Below are 21,830 nucleotides of genomic sequence, written 5' to 3'. Positions count from 1 at the left end.
AAAAGGGAACACAAAAGAAAACTTTGTCAAACGTAACACCAAATTTATATAAGGAATACTTGTAAACATAGCCTACATAAAAAAAAAATAATTGAATATATTTTAGGAACCATGTTTGGAGTGAATGAGATAAGGAATAAATTTGGCTTAATAGGGTTGCGGCCGGTTGCGACATTAATCAGTTTGTCCATACTCGATCTTCTCGCAGAAATCTTCAATTTTTGCCACAAAATGATTTCGAAGAACCAAAAAAATGAGAATATATGTTCTATCATAGCGTAACAAATATTCCCAATTTAGTCGTTCTACGAGAAGGTTATAAGGGAAAGCGCTTACTTTCGGACGACTCAAGCTTCGGACAACTTTTACTGCTCGAACTCCACGGAGAGAGCAGTACCCAAGAAGCAAAATAGCTGCCTTATAGAATCAAGTATTAGACAAGTCTTTTAGTGCACTTTTAAAAGACTTAAATTGACAACTTTCTGTTGAAATTCCTATAGAAACTCTTAAGATCCTTAAGAGTGCGCCACTTTACTTATAGTAATCTCAGTGATGGAACCAAGAGCGTTAGAAGCAAATAAAAAGATTTTTGGTTCTATAATGCCTTACTTAGAGAATTCTACAAAACTATATTAAGAAAAAATTGCTTCTTGGGTATATATAATCCCTTGATTTTTTCACCCCACGGAGACCACTTTTCTTAAGAAATCTTCACGTTTCAGACGATTTCTGAGAAATGTCGTCATGCTGTTTGTCCGTCTGTCCGTCTGTCCGTCCGAACGTCCGTCGCCAGCTCTAGTGGCCAAACAGTTAGAGATAACTACTTAGGACCTTCATGGAACCCCCCGTAAGTCGACCCAAAGACCGTTAACATGCCCCTCGTTTTCCACCCACCCCTCCCCTCCCCTTACGCTCCAAAATTCCTTTCATTTTTGAATATGTTTTAGAAATTACCAATGCGGACATTTCGTCCATATACGAAAATACCGTTAAATCATTCCTAATAACGGTTTTTCAAGGTCAAAGATTAAAAAGACACTAGAGAGCGCATTTATCAAGTGAATGTGGTCATATTTGGGCTCGTTGGAAAGGTCTTGGAATTTCCGACAAAACTGAACTGGTTCCAATCAGTTTTGAATCGGTAATGAACCAGTTCATAACCGATAAATAATTTTTATACGAAATTCAATTAAATTACTCTTGAGGTGTATTTTGGGAAATATTTTGAGTGATTTATAAGTCGGTTCAAATCGGTTGTGAACCGGTAATGAACCGGTTATTTACCGATAAGTAATTTTTGTTCGAATATAATTTTTATTACTCTTTAAAAGTTTAAACTATTTTGTGGAATCTGTTGAGTGATTTATGAATCGATTCAAATCGGTTGAGTACCGGTAAACGGTAAATGATGCGAAAGTACTTTTAAGGTATAGCATTTAAGTCACGAGTTCGAGCATTTCGCAAAGTCTGGGATGCTTTGCCACCCCTTTTTCTATGTTATTAATGGATTTCCCCCTGGATCTATTCTGCAAATTTGAGGCATTATTGGCTAGCTATTAAAATATAATATTATAATGGGTTAAAATCATTAAAAACATAAAGTAAAAAATGAATTGTTCGAAACTTGAGTCGACCAAAGGTACAGCGCTTTCCCCTAAGTATTTACATGCCTTAACCCTTTAAGGACGATTGGAAAACCGGTGTCCCATAAAGAAAATAATTTTTCCTGACTACCTAAAGTTATTTTTTTCTTATGTCTGTACATTATTGTAAAGTAGAAGGTTGAAGGAATTTAGAATATTTTTTACAAGTGTCTAGCTATTGTAGTAAATATTTAAGCTGAAAAATGGCGAATTTTTAAATTCTAAAATTCATAATTGATTTTATTTATTTTTTATACCTCCAATTTGTTTTTAAGCAAAACCCTTTTGGCAATAAAAACTATAATTCTCATATGTAATATTTTTCATTAAAGCGAAAAATAATATTCATTGGTATTGTCTGAAAAATTACTTAAATTTTCGGGCTCTTTTTGTCCCTATCGTTCATAGAGGCACAAAATATACCGAATCAGACTCTGTTGGATTTTCCAAGGTTAGATTTAAGACTTATCATTGATTATGTTTCTCAGTTTAATTTTTATTGTTGATTTTCAGTCCGTAAAAAGTATCTCGTCGTTAAAGGGTTAAGTAATGTCGCAACCTTTTATTCAGTTGATATCTAAATAAAAGTTTGCTTGTAAGGACTTTGTGTGCTGTTCACAATGCTTCATCTAGCAATCAAAGATCACAATTATAATACACACACTTTAAAAATAAGAAGTTGTACATATATTATATACAAATCTTTGATAATCGCGCTGATTTCTTGAATGGCTTTTAGGATTTATTAAATTTTTGTTGATATGTAGAAAAAATGTGGCCTTATCAAATGGATCTCGTTATTTTTATCATACAAATTTACATTATTTTCACAATCTTCTTGGAATTTTTCAAATTTCTTATCTTATTAAATTTCTCTTTGATTTCTCTGGTAACTTCTGTTAAGTCACACGCACAAAATACTAATTGTTAACACTATTGTGGTTCAATGGAGCCATGGAACCCTACTCCTCGATCGATGCTCAGTGCAAAATTGAAGACGGTAAACACTTCAAGCCACTTGCACTTGTTCTCATCGCTAGTCGCGCGGCTCTTTAGCACCTTTACGTTGGACAGTCGCTTTATTTTTCTGTGGGTTCTTTCAGAAGTCACACACAAAGTTTGGCCACTCTATCCAACTCCGTCCAGCAGCACTCAAGTTCTATACGTCACTATAAGCGCTGTGGAGGAATAGACATTATTATTGAGTACACCCGTGAATTGTGAAGCAATTTAAATCAGTTAATGGAGAAAACTCCGGCAAGTGAGACTGAAAGTGTGTGAATGTGCGTCCCAGTGGAACAAATAGCGTGTACAAAAATTAACCATTTCACTGATTTTCACATGAAGACATTCCACATGAGTTCCGCAAAATTTCATTGCCTCTCAATTGCAATTTGACCAAATTTAACAACACTATTTTCACACATTTTGATCACAGAATTCATTACTAACTCAGTGAATAAGTGAAGTATATAGTGTTGTGTGTAATTGTGCTTATTTGGAGTTCTAACGACAATTTTAGAAAATAAGTTGTGAGAGAGATTACAAATTAAATCTTGTGTAAGGTAATGAAGTGACTGAGATAATATTTAAATACTTGTTTCAACAAAGATGAATAGCTTCTCGTGAATTCACTAGAAAATAAACTATAATTTCAGCACATGTATTGTCCCATCCCATTAAAGCAACAAAAAGTGAAAAATAATACATGCACGATACATCAAAAAAGCCATTTTTTGTCACATAATGTTTAGTTTTTATTCAAAGTAGATATTTTTTTAAATTATGCATACAGGCCAAAAGTCAGTATTTCGTTCAAGAAAAACGGTTGGAAAGCAAGTTTTTTTTGTGAGGAAAGGAAGTCTTAATAAATATGAAAGAAGCTTAATCAGTCAAATTTTAACAATATATCGGGAAACAGCTCTGTAAAGTATTTTAGTGGAATCTTGCCATTCAGCAAAATAAACTGTTTTAAGGAAAATTAGGTGACCCGAAAAAATTAATTCATCAGCATTATAGGCCTACATAGAAAGAGAAAGTGAAAGAAATTTAAGTTGAACTTATTCCAACAAGCAATTCGGTAATTACAACACGATAAGAGTTGAAATGACTGTAGATAAGGGATACTGCACAATTGGCTCATTAAAATAAACCTCATAATAAAGAGCTTTTTGAAAAGACCAAGAAATTGGATGATAAATACTTATTATTTATAATCTTTAAACAAAAACTATGCTAATGATGCGTTAATGATAGATAATTGTTCTACCAACGACTTCTCTGTATCTATTTCTTTCAATTTGAATTCGTCTCTACTCTACAGAGAGGTACATCATTGAAGTGAGTGAATTGGAAGAGAAAAAAATAACAAGATTTCACTCAAGATCACAAAAGAGGCCCAGTTATGGACTCTACAGCTGTACAGATTGAGACGGAGCTTTTTGGTGAGGTGCCTCCGGCGCGTCCAGATACACAATCATCTCTGTCAACGATCAATAGTCTCGCAAATGACATTGAATCGGCTCTTGTAACCGAGATGAATAACGCAAATCTCTCCAATGGCAATGGAATTGTTCGCAATGGGCATCATCCCGAAAAACCTGCGGTTATTGAAATTTACGATGATAATGGTAAGTTTATATTATGTACTTTGTGACCTACGTATATTTTATGACGGTTTTACAGAAGAATTTCTGATTTCTAAAACTTAATTTGCGTCTTCTCTAAATCCTAAAACCACTTAGAGGTAAGCCAAGATCAGCTTGCGATGGTTGAGATTCCTATTATCCCATTCCTTATTAGTATTACACATCATACGTAAATCGAGTGATTAATTGATAATTTATTTCTACGCTATTGATATTTGAATTGCTGTCGGGAATGGATTTTTAGTTACTTTACTTCTTTGCTATAAAGCCTCAAAGTTTTTGCTAAAAATGGTGGAGGGAAAATTTGACATCCCCTAGAACTTCTTAAAATTGAGCTTCATTATCTGTCCTGATTTGAATTCTGATTACTAATTTGTTTTCGTGGATAGCTACTCTTTCTAAATCAAGGGAGCTTGTAATGGATTAATACGGTCAATATAACGGCGTTATCACACTTGCACATTAAAATTTTAATGTGAATCACATTAATTGTCGCTTTTGAGCGTCCAAATATGTTATTTGTGTTTTTGAGTCACTTAATATTTGGAGTTTTTCTATTTATTGATAAAGAAGTGGACTTGGCCTGCAAAAATAATGTTCAGTAGATGAACATAAATTTTAGAAGATATATAAAAGAAATAGACAAATATGTAAAAATAAATAAATAAATATTGTTATTGGATTAGAATAGACAATTTGTAATATTATTGAAGCAAATAAAGCACTTATTCATATATGGTATTAAGAATAACCGTTGGGTTAGTTTAAACAAGTTAGCATAAATCCCGGCAATATTTCCAATTTCCCCATAATTTTCCCAATAATTTCCAATTTCCCCTCAATATCAAAAATCTTAAGCTAAGCAGAAAATTTTGTATAAAAGACGAATAATTTTGGCAATAAATCAGTTCATCATTGACCAAGAAACCTTGTGTTTACAAATAAGTTTAAATTTACCTAAAGCACAAATATTTTTCACATTAAAAAATTAAAGAGAAAATCGCATTAATTTTTCGCATTAATGCTATAAATCAATTTATATCAAATTTTGCAGGCCAAGTCTACCTTTTTATCAACAAATAGATCAAATTTTCAATATAAAATGATTCAAACACACAAATTAGACATTTGGACTCTTACCAGAGACAATTAATGTGAATTATATTAAAATTTTAATGTGCAAGTGTGATAACACAGTAAAGAATTTAAATTCAATGACCGTTAAGACGAATGTTTAAGACCGGCTCTTCGTGCCCCCATAATAGATAAAAATCCTTACCGTTAAAAACAAATATTTTTCATTCTGTAAGGAACTAATTCCGAATATGAACATTCTATCCTCAGTATTTCACTAGACACTGACTCAATGCTTTTAAGAGTATATATGCAGATATGATGAAAATTAATTTTAAGGTAATTTTCATATTGTTCTTTATGTAAATGAAGCATATTTATTCAAAATTTTATACAAAAACTTCATTAAATTTATAGAAACAACGAAAGCTTCAAAATATTTTTGTAAATTATGATGCAATTGCTTGAAATTCTGGACTTAAAACTTGAAAATTGAAAACTGTCACCAGCAGCACTCGCGGGTGATTACAGGTTACAGCTCAGAGAGAATAGTAAGGGAAAAGTATGGGAGACTGGGGCTAAACTTGTCAAAACGCATATTTAATTCTTTCACGAACTCTGAGAAAACTTAAACGTTTTATAATGAGCATATTCTTATAGGAAATTTACTGCTCTACAACATTGCAGAAGACTATTTTCCTCTATCTAGAAAGAAATGTGATTTTTTAATCATTTTCTAAAAGTCGATTTTGTGGAGATTCTCAAAATTACTGGGGCAAATTTTGTCAGTCTTCGGATAATTTGTGACGTTTTACTCTCGCAAACGTTAAAAATATCAAATAGGCATATTTATTCCTCTACAACTTTGTCGAAGATAATTTTTCTCTATCTTAACGAGAAATGTGCTTAAATTGAGCTAATCAGTATTGATGTTTTCTGTAAGCCAAATATTCCAAAAATTGGGCTTTAAATTTCATTATTTTTTATTTTACATAATCTTCCCTCGAATCCCTTGAAACTTTGTAAGTTTACGAAGATTCATGAAGGCTATAAATAAAAATTTCAAGCCTCAGTCTCTTTTATTTTAGAAAATAGTGAATATTAAAATTTTCGTTTTGACAAATTTTGTCCCAGTCTCCCCTACCCCGGATCGGAATGTTAAGAGACATGCTCGACATTTAGTTGAAAATATGAGCCTCAAAATATCATTTGGTATTTTTGTGTATGCTAATCGATATATTAGTGATCCATTTAACTATATCTGTGCGTTTGAACTTTAAAATTGTACAATATAAATTAATAAAAAATAGATGTAATTGCTACTGTGTACTCTGTACCTCGGATCGTCACGAATTTAATCAGATGTCTCACGGAATATTGGTTTTATAAATTAAATCTACATTAATGCACTGTATTCTTTTAAGAATTATATGTCAAAAAGCTAATAATTTTTAAAAGTTCATTTTGATTGGTGCAATAATATGACAAAAACTTGACGATCCGATGGCCTATAGCGGGGTTTTACTGTACACCCTTCACCGGAAAAATCGCCATCTTGAAATATTAAAAGTCAAAGTTCAACCAACCCGGAGGTAAAATTTTTCAATGGATGTTAGACCACATCCATTGAAAAATTGATTTATTTGAAATTTCACAAAACCAACGATAAACTGATTTTCTTCGAAACTCAGTTCAAATTTTAAATGTTTAAAAAATATATTTTACTGAAATGAACGATGGTTAAAAATGCATCAAGTCTTTAAAGAATTTACTCTTGTATAAAATTATTTAAGTTTTCTCGATTTATATATTATATATATTTTAAAAAGTTTAAAACGAATATTAAAATATTATCCAATAATATCTTTCTCCCATAAACAAAATTATTAATCTTTATGTCTTTTACACGATTCTTGACAAATTCTAATGCAATTTCAGTATAGCCCAAAGTTTAAAAGATTTTCCAATTTTTTTAAACTCATGGATTTTTGAATACAATGCTGTTAAGCGAAAGTTTTTACATCTTTGCAGAACTAGCCAAAAATGGCTTAGCAACGTTTAGTTAGACCGTTCAAAGTTTTTGTGAAAAAATATATGGAAAATAGTTATGACAACAAAAAATCAATTTTAGTCTAAATAACTTTTGAATATTTTTTTCTTATATTATCTAAATAGAATTGCGTGTCGTCATAATATAATTTAGCTTCACAATTGTTTTATGGAGATAAATTATATAATATCATGCTAAGGTCCTTGACAGACATGAGGATTAGCCGAGAGACGGCTTAGCGTAATTATATTAGAAATAATGGTTAAAGTCTATTTCCATCATTTTCCACTAAGTCGTGTCTCGGTTTAAGTCGTATGTATGTCTAGGGCATAAGGGTCAGTTCAATTTAAAAATAGGAGAAAAAGTCCAATTTCAAAGTGTCCCAATTCAAAGCTACCCAACTTCCCCCTACCAAAATTAAAAAATAAAGGAATCTTTATATTTATATAGATATATCAATATTTTCAATATATATATCTTTCTTTGATTTTTATGATGCTTTAAAATCTATATGATAAGCTGCACATTGACCTAGAAAGTCACATTAGGCCCTTGAATCAGGACAAAATGTGATGCCGTAAACATACTTTAACAATGTCTAAGGCTAATCAAGAGACAAGATATGTTATCACGGACTCAATCGGTGAGCTTAAGTTTCATCTATTGGCTCTATTGGCATCGCATTTAATGACCAACATAAAATCTAATCCAATAAATAAAAAATATTGAATGTTTCTTAGCTCCAAAGCAGATGAAAAAAACACAAAATCTATTGTACAAAAAATCTATCACGAATTAATCATTTTTTGGTATAAACAAGATATTCGTCAAACAAGTTTTCATTTGCCTTAGACAAAGCTCAGATATAAAAGAGTTAGAGACATACATTTTATATAAGTCTTGACATTCAATGAAAAAAAAAATATAGTGACCCTGTTTTAACTAACATCAACTTTTAAAGCGCACACCTAAAATATTCTTGTGGAATGAGTTTATTTAGTTCTTAAAACGCATGTAAGTGAACTCTCATTAAAACTTGTTTGCAAACATAGAACCAAATCATTATCTCTGCTCTAAATTTACTAAAGAAAACTCTGAGAAAATTTTATTTTATTCAAGTGTTTATGTATGCAATTGTACATTACATACATAAAGTTAAATAATCTCTCATTTAGTTTGACGTATTGACGTATTTGTTTGAAAAAGATAAAATATAATTGGGTCTATGATTAATGTTTATTAGAAAGATTTAAATATTTTGGAAAAAAAATCTGATAATGTCGTTTTGTCATTTGGGTATTATACAACTTCCGTAGATATTTATTTTGTATGTCGATATTTAAAAAAAAAACTGATAACCATCAGAAGGACACTTCCCGTTTCCTATCTCATCATTAATCGAAATCAATATTATTCATTGGGCGCATAAAACAGATGAATTGGTTGTAGAATTTCATTCGGGTTTGGTTTATTCCAAAATAGTGGACGATCTTGTACAAGGTGAAACTATATTTATTTTACACAGTGAAATAAAAGCATTATTTTAGTGACTGACTGAATAAAAGTATTAACACAAAAGATTTAATAAACTTTTCCAAGGGCTTCTGCACATACCTTTTCTCACCATGACTCACAGAGAGGACAATACATATAATTCATCAATTTTAGGATTTGGCTTGGCTCATCATTCCCCAAAAAATAATATCTTGGTAGATTTTTTTAATTCGGAAATTCACAAAAAAAAATCAGTCTGTTACTGATCTAGAGGCTACACGGTTTTGGGTATAGATTTATGGACTTCAATAACCCTCCTTCTTGCTATGTTATGTACCTTTCTTCTTCCTCCTTAAAAAATACAGAATTCAAACAATATTAGTGCTGTAATGTTCCAAGGAGATTCGAACCCGTGATCCAAGGTTCCTTCCGGGGAAATTTATCTATTGAATTTATGTGTTATCTGAATAAGATGAGAAGCTTTTCGAATTGAATTCAACTTGTTAATTAAGTTCGAATATCACAACAAGAAGTGATTGTTTTGATTTTATTCTGCGATATCAATTAATGAATTCTCAATCATTTAGTCGCAAAATTTTATCATATTGAAGAAAAAGTTCTGAAAGCTTTCTAAGGTCTCATTTTTTTAAATTATAACTACATTGACATATTGCACTCATGTTTGCAAATGACAATAATTATTCTGAATAGGCCACAATTTCTAATATTTCATAAAAAAAATATCAAGCAAAAAGAACTCATGTAAAGTGATTGATTTTCTTTGTATATCAGGTTGAATTACTTATAAATCTTATGTATTATGTATACAAGTGTGCCAAGGAAAAAAATTAAATGTGATACTTCTTAATTATTGTTATCTTTAACAATTCCTTACATCTCAAAAATCCACAAAACTACAATACATTCCCCGCATAAATATCCATGCACAAAAGTTCGTAAATTTTTCTTTGGCATTTCCCTATCACAAAAGGACAGAATTTATGTACCATTGAAATGCAAATAAACAGAATTTTACAAAAGGTGTTTGAGGGAAAAAAATAACTTACGCAAATTACTCAAAACAATTCATTTTACAAAAGTATATTCAAGTGTTATTATATATCTCTACAGCACGTTATAGTCATCTATTCACAGACCCCTTATATATACGTGCTCATTCGCTTTGTCAAGTCATTCATTCCTACACACACAATGGAAAATCTTTATGATAAGAAGTCGTTAATGTTATAATTCTATGTACAGACTTTAGACATTGCGATAAAGCTATGTACACCATATGATCCACGACGGCTTTCAACGGGAACCGGACGGGAAGGCAGTTGCGTTTGCGGTGCTGAAAGTAAAAGTCGTAATTGGGCTTTTCGTCTCTTCAAAAGTTACACAATTTTACATAAAATCACCAACATTTGGACATAGTTTTGAGAGATTGTGAATGATCGTGATCATTATTACATAGTGCTAGTAACATTGCCATCACCTTGAACTTGGCGCAGTGATTTCAGAGAAGACAACGTGCAATAAAATTGTGCATAAGGCGCATAGATTGTGAGATTTTTTTGAAGGTGAACCAGTCCGGGTAAATAAATTAACAAATCTTCTGTCATTTTTTTTTGTTTTGTTGATTTTACCCACGAATAGAGACGTCATTTAGAATTTAGTATTCTGAAGACGTTCATTTTCCACGAATACCACGGCAAAAATAATGATGATTTAAATGGACCTAATGAAACAGCGACAATTGTTAAACTTACCTTTTCGGTGTCTCACAATACAATTAGTACACTGTAAAAAGTATTTGAAAATTTTTACGATAAACACACGACTTGAAGGCACAATTCTCAGTAATATCATCTCGTAAATAGGTGTGATTATGAAGGAATCACACCTAATACGTAAAAATATAGCGAATTAGCTATAATTAAAAAATAATAATATTTACTATAAATTTTTTCAAATTCCTTTCGAAATTTACTGAAAGATAAGGAGCAGCTATTATATACAATTTATTTAATTAAAAGTTCTGAGAATTATATAGACGCTGAGAGCATAAGCGATCTATTGTATTTACACTTCCATTAAAATAGCCCACTTTTACTCTGTGAGTGACATATAGCCTTAAATAATTTAAAGAGTTAAAAGTTTATAAATAAACAAGTTACACTAGGCAACTGAAAGTTTATCCTAGCTCCTGAATGTCTTGAAATCCTAAATAACAAACAATTTAAATTGTTGTGAATCTCAGCTATAATAGAGAAAAGTTAAGACATTTAGGGCCTTGACAGACCTAAGGATTAGCCGAGAGACGGCTTAGCGTAATTATATTAGAAATAATGGTCAAACTGCATTTCCATCATTTTCCACTAAGTCGTCTCTCGGCTTAAGTCGTAAGTGTGTCTAGGGCATTAGATACGGGTAGCTCTTAAATTTGAAATCCATATAAAACGATCTTCAGACTAGCGCGGTTTAGCCCAATCCTAAAAATCTCAAAATCCTAAATTACAAAAAGAATTGTATTAGTTTTTAAGAGATTATAACATCATTTGCCCTTAATATTCCAATTCTAAGTAATTTTATTTTCAAAAAAAAGATTGATAAGAAATTAAAGCAGAAGCCATAAGGGTAAACCTTAAGTCTGAAGCCCGTTTTTGGATTAAGTCAGATTACTCTTAAAGAATTTTCATACACTATTTTTAATTATTTCAGGATTCGAAATGTTGCATGCAAAATTTTTACTTTTTTGTTAGAGAAAAATAATTTTGCATATACAATATTTTGACGAAAACTGGTTAAGGACTTTACCAGTTACAGTCTTTACGAGTAGACTTACAAGCAGTCCATTATTATATAAAGAATTAAGACTTCTAACATTACCTGATATTATAAAAGCCCAACGAATTACTCTAATATTTAAAATGAAAAATAAATTAATACACTCACTAAACAATCTAGAAGAAGTTACACATAATAGACGTAGAAAAGGAGATAACACAAATATTAAAATTAAAACAACAAAATATAGACAAAAATCAATTAAATACAATTCAATTACACATTATAATAAATTAACTTCACAATTAAAAAAAGATGAAGCATTGTACAATCAGCATATTAAACAAATCTTATTGGATATTCAAGAACGCTGAGGATGTATCTCGTACGGATTGGTCGCACTCAATTTAGAATTAAGTGAAAACTAAAATTTATATAGTTAGTTACAGAACATATATTCTTTTTGACATGAAAATAAACATTATCTATCTATCTATCTATCTATCTATCTATCTATCAAACTAAAATCACAATTGTAAACTTATTTTTTCTATGTCTCTGGTCTTATCATTTACGATTATTGGCGGATGATATGATTTGCCAATTTAACATACAATGTGAAATCACGTATTTAATAATGACTGTTAAAATTCATATCCCTTTGTGCGATTTAAAATACCAAAATTTCCCATTTTCACGAGAATTACAATGTACTGTATTTTAGATATGTCAATATTTATATGCGTTTGAAAAATGTTCTTTTCGCTCCATTTTCTCAAAGTTACGATTGTATGATTGCTTAAATTGTCACATTTTTATTCGTTTTTTTACAAACTCAAATAAATCAAAGAAATACTTTAATATGCATTTTTTATAGCAACAGTCACTTAATGCATCTACACATTGGATGAAATTTTTGTCAAAAATGCATTTTTGACAGAATTTTGACGTTCCCACGTACACAGAAAAAAATATTTTGTAAAAATATTCGTAAATGTTTGTGAATTCCTATAGGAGAGTTACGAAATGCTCGTAAATCGTATAACCCACAAACAAGTTCGTAAAAATTTGTACTTTTTTCACAAACATTGTTCGTAACATGATCACTTGACGAGCATTTTTTGTGCTTTTACAAACAATTATTCTTAAATGTTCGTAAACATGCAAAAAATGTTCGTAAAATTTTATCATTTGTTCGTAAACTTTTGTTTATCTGAAGAATATTTTACGAACATTTACGAACAAATGACAAAATTTTACGAACATTTTTTGCATGTTTACGAACATTTAAGAATAATTGTTTGTAAAAGCACAAAAAATGCTCGTCAAGTGATCATGTTACGAACAATGTTTGTGAAAAAAAGTACAAATTTTTACGAACTTGTTTTGTGTGTTAAACGATTCACGAGCATATCGTAACTCCCTCACACGAATTCACAAACATTTACGAACATTTTTACAAAATATTTTTTCTGTGTACAGTAGTGCCAACGTTTTCTTTGAAAAAAGTAATTTTTGATGAAAATTGTTCCCAATTCTGTATAAGCCTTTAAGTAAAAACTTCTACAACTATTTCCCACATCATTTTACCTTAGCTTAAATATACTTTTCAAGAAATTTTCCAAAATCGATTTTTAACAAGAAAAATCTTATTTGAAAATAACAGGAAAGGAGAACTGAAGATGTCTGAATTCTGAATAAATGTCACATATTAGGGTAGTTTTTTACTTTTTAGATCACATAATCAATTTTGATTAAATATATCGCAAGGGAAAAGTTTTGGAAAATTCCAATAAATATTGGGCTTATACATATAGAGAATCTGAATTATTGTTAAATAACTCAAAGTAAAGATCCTGTAGACGGCTAGTGGGGTTATTTATTCAATTTACTTAGATTTACTATAATATGGTATAACCTGTCTATTATTATAAGATCTATTACGTTACACATAATGCAAATTAGTAAAAATTTCATAGAAATTGACTATAAAACATTTTTTTAAAAAAATGGTTAATTAATTTCACTGATCGAGTTAAGGAACCGGTCGACTACAAGGCCTTAACATCACTAATTCACAAACTTTGCAAAACAAGTTTCTCAAAAATGATATTTTCAGTAAATTTGAAATTCGTAATTTAAAAAGGCCTAATTTTCTCTTTATCTATATGATTATAAAAATTAAAAGAAAAAGTAATATCGATCATTTCTAATTTAAAATATCTTCTTGAATGGCATATAGTATCTCATTTCTATTACTTTATTAGTAATACTTTTGCACTAAAGAGAAACATTGAAAATTTTTATATTAACAAAATATATATAAAAAAAACATTAACAGTGTAGAATATTTAATAAATGCTTACATAACGCATAAAGTTGAATTGAATATACGCATTCTGATACTGAAATGGAAAACCGAACTGGTTGGTAATGAAAATAAATGTTCGTTTCATGTAATAAACTCAATCTCAGTTTGAGTCTTACTATTGAGACTAAAGTTGTTCTGGGTTAGTATCACATTGATTTTTATAGAGTTTTGCGGTGCTGAATTGCATTCTGATTCTCAACTAAAGGGGTATTTTGACTTTTTTGTGCTTTTTTAAAAGTAGTTTGTCAACATGTTTCACAATCTTGAGAGTCAGTGAACTTCTTCATACTACTTTGAAGTAAAACTTCACTATAGATCAGTTTTAAGTGGCATCTAAGAATACTCTTAATAAAACATTCCATACCACAGATTATAAGTCTATCTTGTACGGCTTACTTTTTTCCTTTTTTTCATGATATCACACAATCTGAGTTCCATAAAAATAGAATTGAGCCTCCCAGAGCTACCATTACCCAAACATTACTTATCACTCGACTCACTGTTTTGATAAGAATTTTGAAGTTATTTATACCTATATTCCAAAAGGTCAAATTAGGTACTCGATGTATGATAAATAGGTGCAATGTTGGTGAACTTTATATTTTGCAAGTCACATACAAAGTTTCTGATAAAATATGCCCCTCTTTTTTGCTATTCTAACGTAATTGACGAACTGTCAAAGGACTTGTTAAATATTTTATAAGGTTATCAAGTGAAAAAAAGGAACATTTTCCACGTTGTCCAAGTGTGTATTCTCATGTTAAAAATTCAAGCGACAATTTTTACTTAAAATTATTATAAAAGAGGTCATCGATTTAAGTTTCAAAATTACAACGTAATACAGCAATTTTCTCACTATCATCCCCTTCTGAAGTCCTTTCTAATCATTAATTCACTGCTGTTTAAAATAAGGTATGTTTAATTGTTATCACTCTGATCTTCTATTTTTATTGTTTTATAATCGTGACGAAAATTCTAAAGATATTTCCAAGAAAATAAGCTTAATTCTGTTATTAATCCATTAAAGTAATTAAGATTGATCAAAAATTACAATTTCATAATAGGTTTTATGAGAACTTTTGAAACAATTTTTAATGTGCGATTATTACCAAAGACGATTTAATTAAAACGAAACATGAACGATTATCCTAAGATTTACTCTACTAAAGATATATTCTTGCAGTCGAAATTATTTTTAAAAATAAGTATTCACAATAAGATTGGTCGTTAAACATTTAATTTGAAAATAAATCTCTTTCATGTTGAGGGGCCCTCTGGTGAACAATTTGCGTGAAAGTACAGCGCCTCAATGTCAATCGACCAATCTCAGAAACAAGTATTATTTTGTATTTGGAGTTGTGTGATGTTCACTCTCTTGTTTTGTGCAAAGATATATACTTTTTCAACAATTAATTGATTATAAAAATTTCAAAAATGGTTAGAGGTGAGTCTGGAGAAGAAAAAATACTTAAAATTTCCAATAATATCAATTTACTGATGCAATTTTTCTTAAACTAAGATAAACGCATCATGTCCAAGGCATTGACCCTCTGTTATTACTTTCCAACCAGTTTCTTCCGGAGATAATTTTAATGATATTTTCTCTCTTGCAGATACGTTCACCAACGAGAAGAAGATGTCCACATATGCCGATGTAAGTTGCATTTTATATAATATTATTTCCTCATATTTGAAAAATCTTGCCAACACCCACATTAGAATAGAAATAATTGATGTTCCATGACGACACTCATTTACTGCAAGAACGGTTCCGCATGATTTTCCATGGGGGAGAAAATATTTATGAAGAGTTTTCACTGAGAATCAAATGGGGCTATTTATGTAAGAAACTCTGCCAATGCGATCACTGTGCAAGAGTATGATGTTGAAAAGTCGGTCGGAAGGCAAAAATTTCACTTTTAACACAAATACATTGAAGGAAACATGGAGTGAAATGGCTTGATCGCAGAGAATTAACTTGAAATTTCTCTACAAAAGACGCTTGCCTTTTTTATCACTTCTCCGGCAATCTCAGTAATTTCTTCTCTGTATCATTCATTTTGCAGATTATGCAAAAGGCTCATGCCGCTTTTGCGAGTGGCAAGACCCGAGATGTAGACTTCAGGTAAGTCGAAGGTAACACTGCTGAATGAAAAAGTTGTAGCATTTGCTAGAAATATTCTCACTTGTTAGTTTCCTGTTGCATATTCAAGTGTACAAATTGACTTACCTTTCTTATAGGAGATCCTATATAAATCCAATATTCTGAAACAAAAATATTATCAAGGGCCGGCTCAAATGACCAAAAATGTTTATGTTCATTTGCTAAAATTGAAGAACAAAGTCTAACACTTCTGCTATATAGAGCTATTTACTTTACAATATCACAATATAACTTTTGTTTTCCTTAGAACTCGTATAAATAGTCATTTCGTAATGTAAAAAAAGTGGTGCCAACCTTGACTTGTCAAAATCATCATAGCCTTTCCATCGATTCGATGAATTTTAAATATTAACTTTGAGAACATCCTGCATTTCATCCCTTATGCCCAACGCACAATAACTTTTGTTTGTAAACATGTTTTCAAATTTACATAAGAGAGTGAACGAGATAACTAGATCTCGGTTTCATTCACTCTCACAGAAAAGTCAAAAACATATTTACGAAACAAAAACTACTGTGCACTGGTCATTACTTATTAAAAAAAACCAAAACATACACATTAGTTCTGAAATTGAGATAGCTTTGTTGTGAACGAATTTTCATACGATACTGCGATTAATTGTTTATCATTAATTTTAGAATATTTTCTTTGGAATTGCTAGAATTAAAGAATTAAATAAACGACATTTGACAACAAAATTTGGTGCTTAAGTGATCGTTTTTATTAATCCTCTTCAGAGATTTGTAATCATGACTTTAATATTATTACTGCTTCATGTACTAAAAGTTCATCTAAACACTTTTAGTATGTAATAGTCTAAGAGATCCATGTCATTAGCTTTAAAAAGTAAACTAGCTTTAAAAAATTCATTAGCATTTCCAATTTAGCTTTAGAGTGGATTCTTTTTATATTTTGAGCCTTGATAACTTAAAAAAATTACATATGTTCAGAACAAGTACGACTTTTTTTTCAAATTGTATGTTTTAATTAGAAAAAAAGTATTTACCCTACCCTACAACACTCTACAAAGATGTTCTGGGGAAGAATTTCAGTGATAGAGTGACTTTATCAAACGTTATACTGAAAATTGACTCAATCTAATAGTCATTCAGCTTGAAAAATTTGGTAGTAAAGTATCAACTTAAACTATTTTACACACAGGGTCTAGGATATTTGTGAATAAGAATTGAAGTTTCATAAATTTCCAATTGATGTACAGTCTGATTTTCCCGTCACACCAATCTTTCACCATCTTTAGATTTAGCTTTCTAAGTTTGTGGCACTAATGACATTAGAAAAAGTACCTAAAAATATCCAAATTAAGCTTGACTATTAAAATGAGTGCTGATGTTCTAATCCTTATAAATTCATTTGAGCTCATGAACTAAGAGGATCGACCTGATCTTCTATATTTAAGGCTGATGTCTGAATGTATCGATGCTCGTCCTCATTTCTCATATTGATTACTAACAGCTGAATGTTGAAACGAAGAATAACTTGAGTTGAACCACAGATTAGCGTTATGCCCTGGGCACACTTACGGCTAAAGTCCAGAGACGACTAAGCCCGTTCATAGCCAAGTCAGTTCGTGACACACTACAAATGAGGCTTAGCATTTACTGGTATACACAAAACATAGCTTTTGTGGGTTTTTAGGCAGATATTTTTATTTCAATGTACATGTACTGTATTTAAAATAAAACTATTTGTAAATTTATATCGCAGTTCACGTACAATAATTATTGTTGATTACAATTATTTGTGAGCTGGAAGCTGTCTCGCGACTTAAGCCAATTTAGGTGATTCTAGTGAATAATTCCTGTTGTTATACGTGAATTGTGATGTAAATTTACAAGTAGCTTAATTTTCAAAGGAGTATTAGTGCATTTTATTAGAAATATCTGCATAAAAACCCTCGAAAGTTATGTTTTGTAGATACCAGTGAATACTAAGCCTCGTTTGTAGTGTGTCACGAACTGACCTGGCTATGAATGGGCTTAGTCGTCTCTGAACTTTAGCCGTAAGTGTGTCCAGGGCATTAGTCTGGAGTTAAAATTAAGCTAGGTTTAAATTTTTTTCGTATGCAGAAACGTGAAATAGTGCTTTGGCGTAAGCTGTTTTTCTTATACGGCAACCCCATATTTTGGCTTTTCCGGCATGCAAGAAAATGTGAATTCGTTAATGTTTTCGTTCGGTTTAGGAAGATTCCACGGCTTTTTCTCGTCATTTGGTAATCTTGAACTACCAGACTTGCTAAAAAATTCTCTAATATAAAATAGGAACGAATATTGTGGTTGTGAAAGAATATGCATGTTTTCGGGGTGCAAAAAAATACGCGACTCCAGCTTCAGTGACGGCTCATTGAAGTCACGTTTGGTGGATATTTTTTTTTTATTTCAGGCAAAATTGGCTTTTTAAGAAGCTGTAAATAGAGTGCAAGCCTTTTTTCTTTTCATTAAATCCACTAAAGTGCAGATTATATCAATTTGGTATCATTTAACAGTATTTTCGGGAAGAATTTACGGATCGATGTGGACAGGTTTTTTCCATATTTAAGCCAAAAATTATACCTCCGAAATCGGGGGTCTAATTTTTCGCTTAAACGTTAATCCACTGTTTAATTTTATTCTATTTCTCGTTCAAACATTAGAAAATGGTGGATCATCCTCGAATTATCTTTATACTGCGATTCAACATTCAGCTGTAAGAAAATAAACCTAGGCCTATCTGGGTCTACACAATCCGTACCGTGTAAATTTAGAACTAGCAGCTTTACAATTCTTTTATTTTAGTGTTTGAATGTTTGAACCGAAGGCACAATTTTTACCAAAAATAGAACAACATTCTTGTGAAACTTGAAAAGACGCCATAGTAAATTTTGACGTTTCAATGTTGGGCTTTAATACTCTCGTTCTTGAGTATTTTACGTATTCGGACTATTTTTTCGAGTGTTACATTACCATAGGATGGAAACAACCATTATGATGTTACTTTGCACAAAAAATATAAGGAAAATAGCAGAAATGCAAGAAAATGTGAGGAACACTTGAGAGGATCACTATCTGTCTCACACTAAGAAAAGTCAGAACTACCTCAGGGGTGGAAGAAGGAGAAATTGGAGGAAATTATAACCACATGAAGTTAGATACGATTTCAAAATTTAATTTCAAAAATTTTTAGAAGCAACGAATTCTTTTTATCTCATAATAACAAATTGAATGATATCAGTTTATAAATTTTAATTATTTGCAAATTTCTCAGCAAATGTTGTAACTGTTTTACTCAGGAGTGTAAAATTTCATTCTCATTGATTCAATGTTGAATAAAACATCTCTCTTCTTCTATGCCCCTCGATCTTGATCTCGTCTCGCCATGATGACTAAATAATTGTTGTTGCAAAAAAATGATAATCAGGGAGAAACAACTGAAACAGCTTATGAGACTCTACGAAGAGAATCAGACAGAGATGGAGACTGCACTTGCGGCAGATTTACGACGTCACAAGCAAGAATCGAATATTCTTGAGATTGAGTTTCTCAAGAATGATCTCAAGAACACTCTGATGCACTTGAGAGACTGGGCAAAGCCCGTGAAGGTATGTGATTTCTCAAAGAATAATGCAAATGCCACGATTTATGCAATGAGCACTTGCCACTTTCATTTTCTGCGCTATTGTAATGGGAAATTTAAAAAGGGGAGAATTAAACTTTGAAAGAGAAATGATTCACGGAGAATTACTTGGTAATTAGCAGTGGCATTAATTTATGATTTTACCATGTTTCCTGGGTGATCTTTGTAGCCAGAAAAGACCTTTGTGAATATGCTCGATGGCGTGTACATCTACAAGGAGCCTTTTGGAGTTGTATTGGTTATGGGTGCTTGGAATTATCCACTTCAGCTAACCCTCCTGCCCGTTGCAGCAGCAATTGCAGCTGGAAATTGTGTGGTCATCAAACCCAGTGAAGTATCACCCAACTGTGCAAAGTTTATAGCTGACAAAGTACCTCGGTATCTAGACAATGAGTGCTTTCCTGTAATTCTGGGTGGTGTGCAGGAAACCACAGAATTACTAAAGGAAAAATTCGACTATATCTTCTACACTGGATCAACACGTGTTGGCAAGATCGTTCATGCGGCAGCTAATGAAAATCTAACACCGGTAACGTTGGAATTGGGCGGAAAAAGTCCTTGCTACGTTGACAATTCCTGCAATATTGCCTATGCAACCCGGAGAATTCTCTGGGGAAAACTCATCAATGCCGGACAGACGTGCATTGCTCCCGACTATTTGCTATGCTCCAAGGAAGTTCAAGGAAAATTCCTCGAAGAGGCTCGAAAAGTCCTTCAGGAATGGTATGGGAAGAACAGCAAAGAGAGCCCAGATTTGTGCAGAATTGTCAACACCAGGAACTATCAGCGTCTCGTGGGTATGCTGAAATCGGCAAATGTAGCCCTAGGAGGCAATACAGATGCCGATGAACGATTCATTGAACCAACCATCCTGATTGATGTTAAACCCACGGATCCAATAATGCAAGAGGAAATCTTTGGACCCATTCTACCCATTGTTAATGTGGAAAACGCCTACGATGCCATCAAATTCATCAATGCAAGGTAACATATTTTTTTCTTTTTTCTTTTTAAATTTATTTTTTTTTAAATCAAAAGAAACTTGCATCTCATTTAAAATAAGAATTACATATTTACCCAAAATATTTTTTTTAACTGAGAAAAAAGTTCTATTGTGAATTTTCAAATTTTAATTAGATTTTAATCTTGTTTTTGATTTTAAATAGATGTAATTGATTTTAGACATCATCACAACAACATTGAGCTTTGAAATTCTAATTATTTGAGTGATCTTATTATTTGATTTTAATTTAAATCAATTGAACCAGGGGCCCATCAAGTCTAATAAAAAGTGAAGCTATTTTTCACTTTTCCTTCTAAAAATTTTGCAGCTATTGCACCGCGTCCTAAACAAATCTGCTCGTAGTTCTTGTATAATTTTGGCGAACATTATGACCTATATATTTTTAGATAGCTTTTAATGCACGATTTCGAAATATATTAGACTGATAAGTCAATTCTCTTTAGGAATAAACTTGCCAATAGTCTTCAGTGCATCTATACAAAAACGTATGGAAAAATGAAATGTCGAGAGACCCCTGAATTGAACATTATTGTCCGTAAAGGCCTCTGAGAAATTTCTTTAAAAAATGCCTTTTTTAAGGAAAAATTTTCCCTATCCTAGGCAGAAACGTCAGAATTTCCTTAAAAAAATCAATTTTTGACGCAAATTGCTTCTAGTGTCTAGACACCATAAAACTAATAAACTTCTCGTGATTCCTATAAAATCTAACAATTTTACTTATAAAGAAAAACTGCAAAACTAAATTTTAAATCTGAGTTTATTGCAAATTAAATTTAAAATAAGTTCAGTAATAATATTTTATGGGTTTACGGATAGTCTAAAAAATTATTTAATATAATTAAATATAAAAATAGATATGAGAAAACAATTATCACTTTGATCAGTTAATTGAAGTGTTAGGTAACAAAGGTTTTTTTTTTAAGTTGAAGATTAAACATAAA

The 21,830-nt window shown here is 31.3% G+C and overlaps 1 protein-coding gene across 16 annotated transcripts in view; it reads left to right on the top strand.

The window, feature by feature from the left end:
• The first annotated feature begins 2,625 nt into the window (after nt 1-2,625).
• The window catches only part of LOC129804327 (aldehyde dehydrogenase, dimeric NADP-preferring), a 32,766-nt gene continuing 13,561 nt past the window's right edge, over nt 2,626-21,830 (top strand). For 9 of the 16 annotated variants that reach the window (XM_055851525.1, XM_055851519.1, XM_055851534.1 and 6 more), the window contains exons 1-6: nt 2,687-3,208; nt 3,967-4,273; nt 15,684-15,724; nt 16,137-16,195; nt 19,650-19,830; nt 20,035-20,849. In XM_055851525.1, the coding sequence (XP_055707500.1) occupies nt 4,048-4,273; nt 15,684-15,724; nt 16,137-16,195; nt 19,650-19,830; nt 20,035-20,849 (1,322 nt within the window). In that variant the 5' untranslated portion in view covers nt 2,687-3,208; nt 3,967-4,047. Of the gene's footprint in view, nt 3,209-3,538; nt 3,724-3,966; nt 4,274-10,243; nt 10,507-14,217; nt 14,278-15,337; nt 15,515-15,683; nt 15,725-16,136; nt 16,196-19,649; nt 19,831-20,034; nt 20,850-21,830 lie in introns of those variants that run through there. The other 7 variants (XM_055851526.1, XM_055851528.1, XM_055851524.1 and 4 more) reach the window with 4 other exon arrangements.

Source organism: Phlebotomus papatasi, chromosome 2 (genome assembly GCF_024763615.1).
Source record: "Phlebotomus papatasi isolate M1 chromosome 2, Ppap_2.1, whole genome shotgun sequence".
Taxonomy (NCBI): Eukaryota; Metazoa; Arthropoda; class Insecta; order Diptera; family Psychodidae; genus Phlebotomus; species Phlebotomus papatasi.
This window is presented reverse-complemented; position numbering and strand designations above follow the sequence as displayed.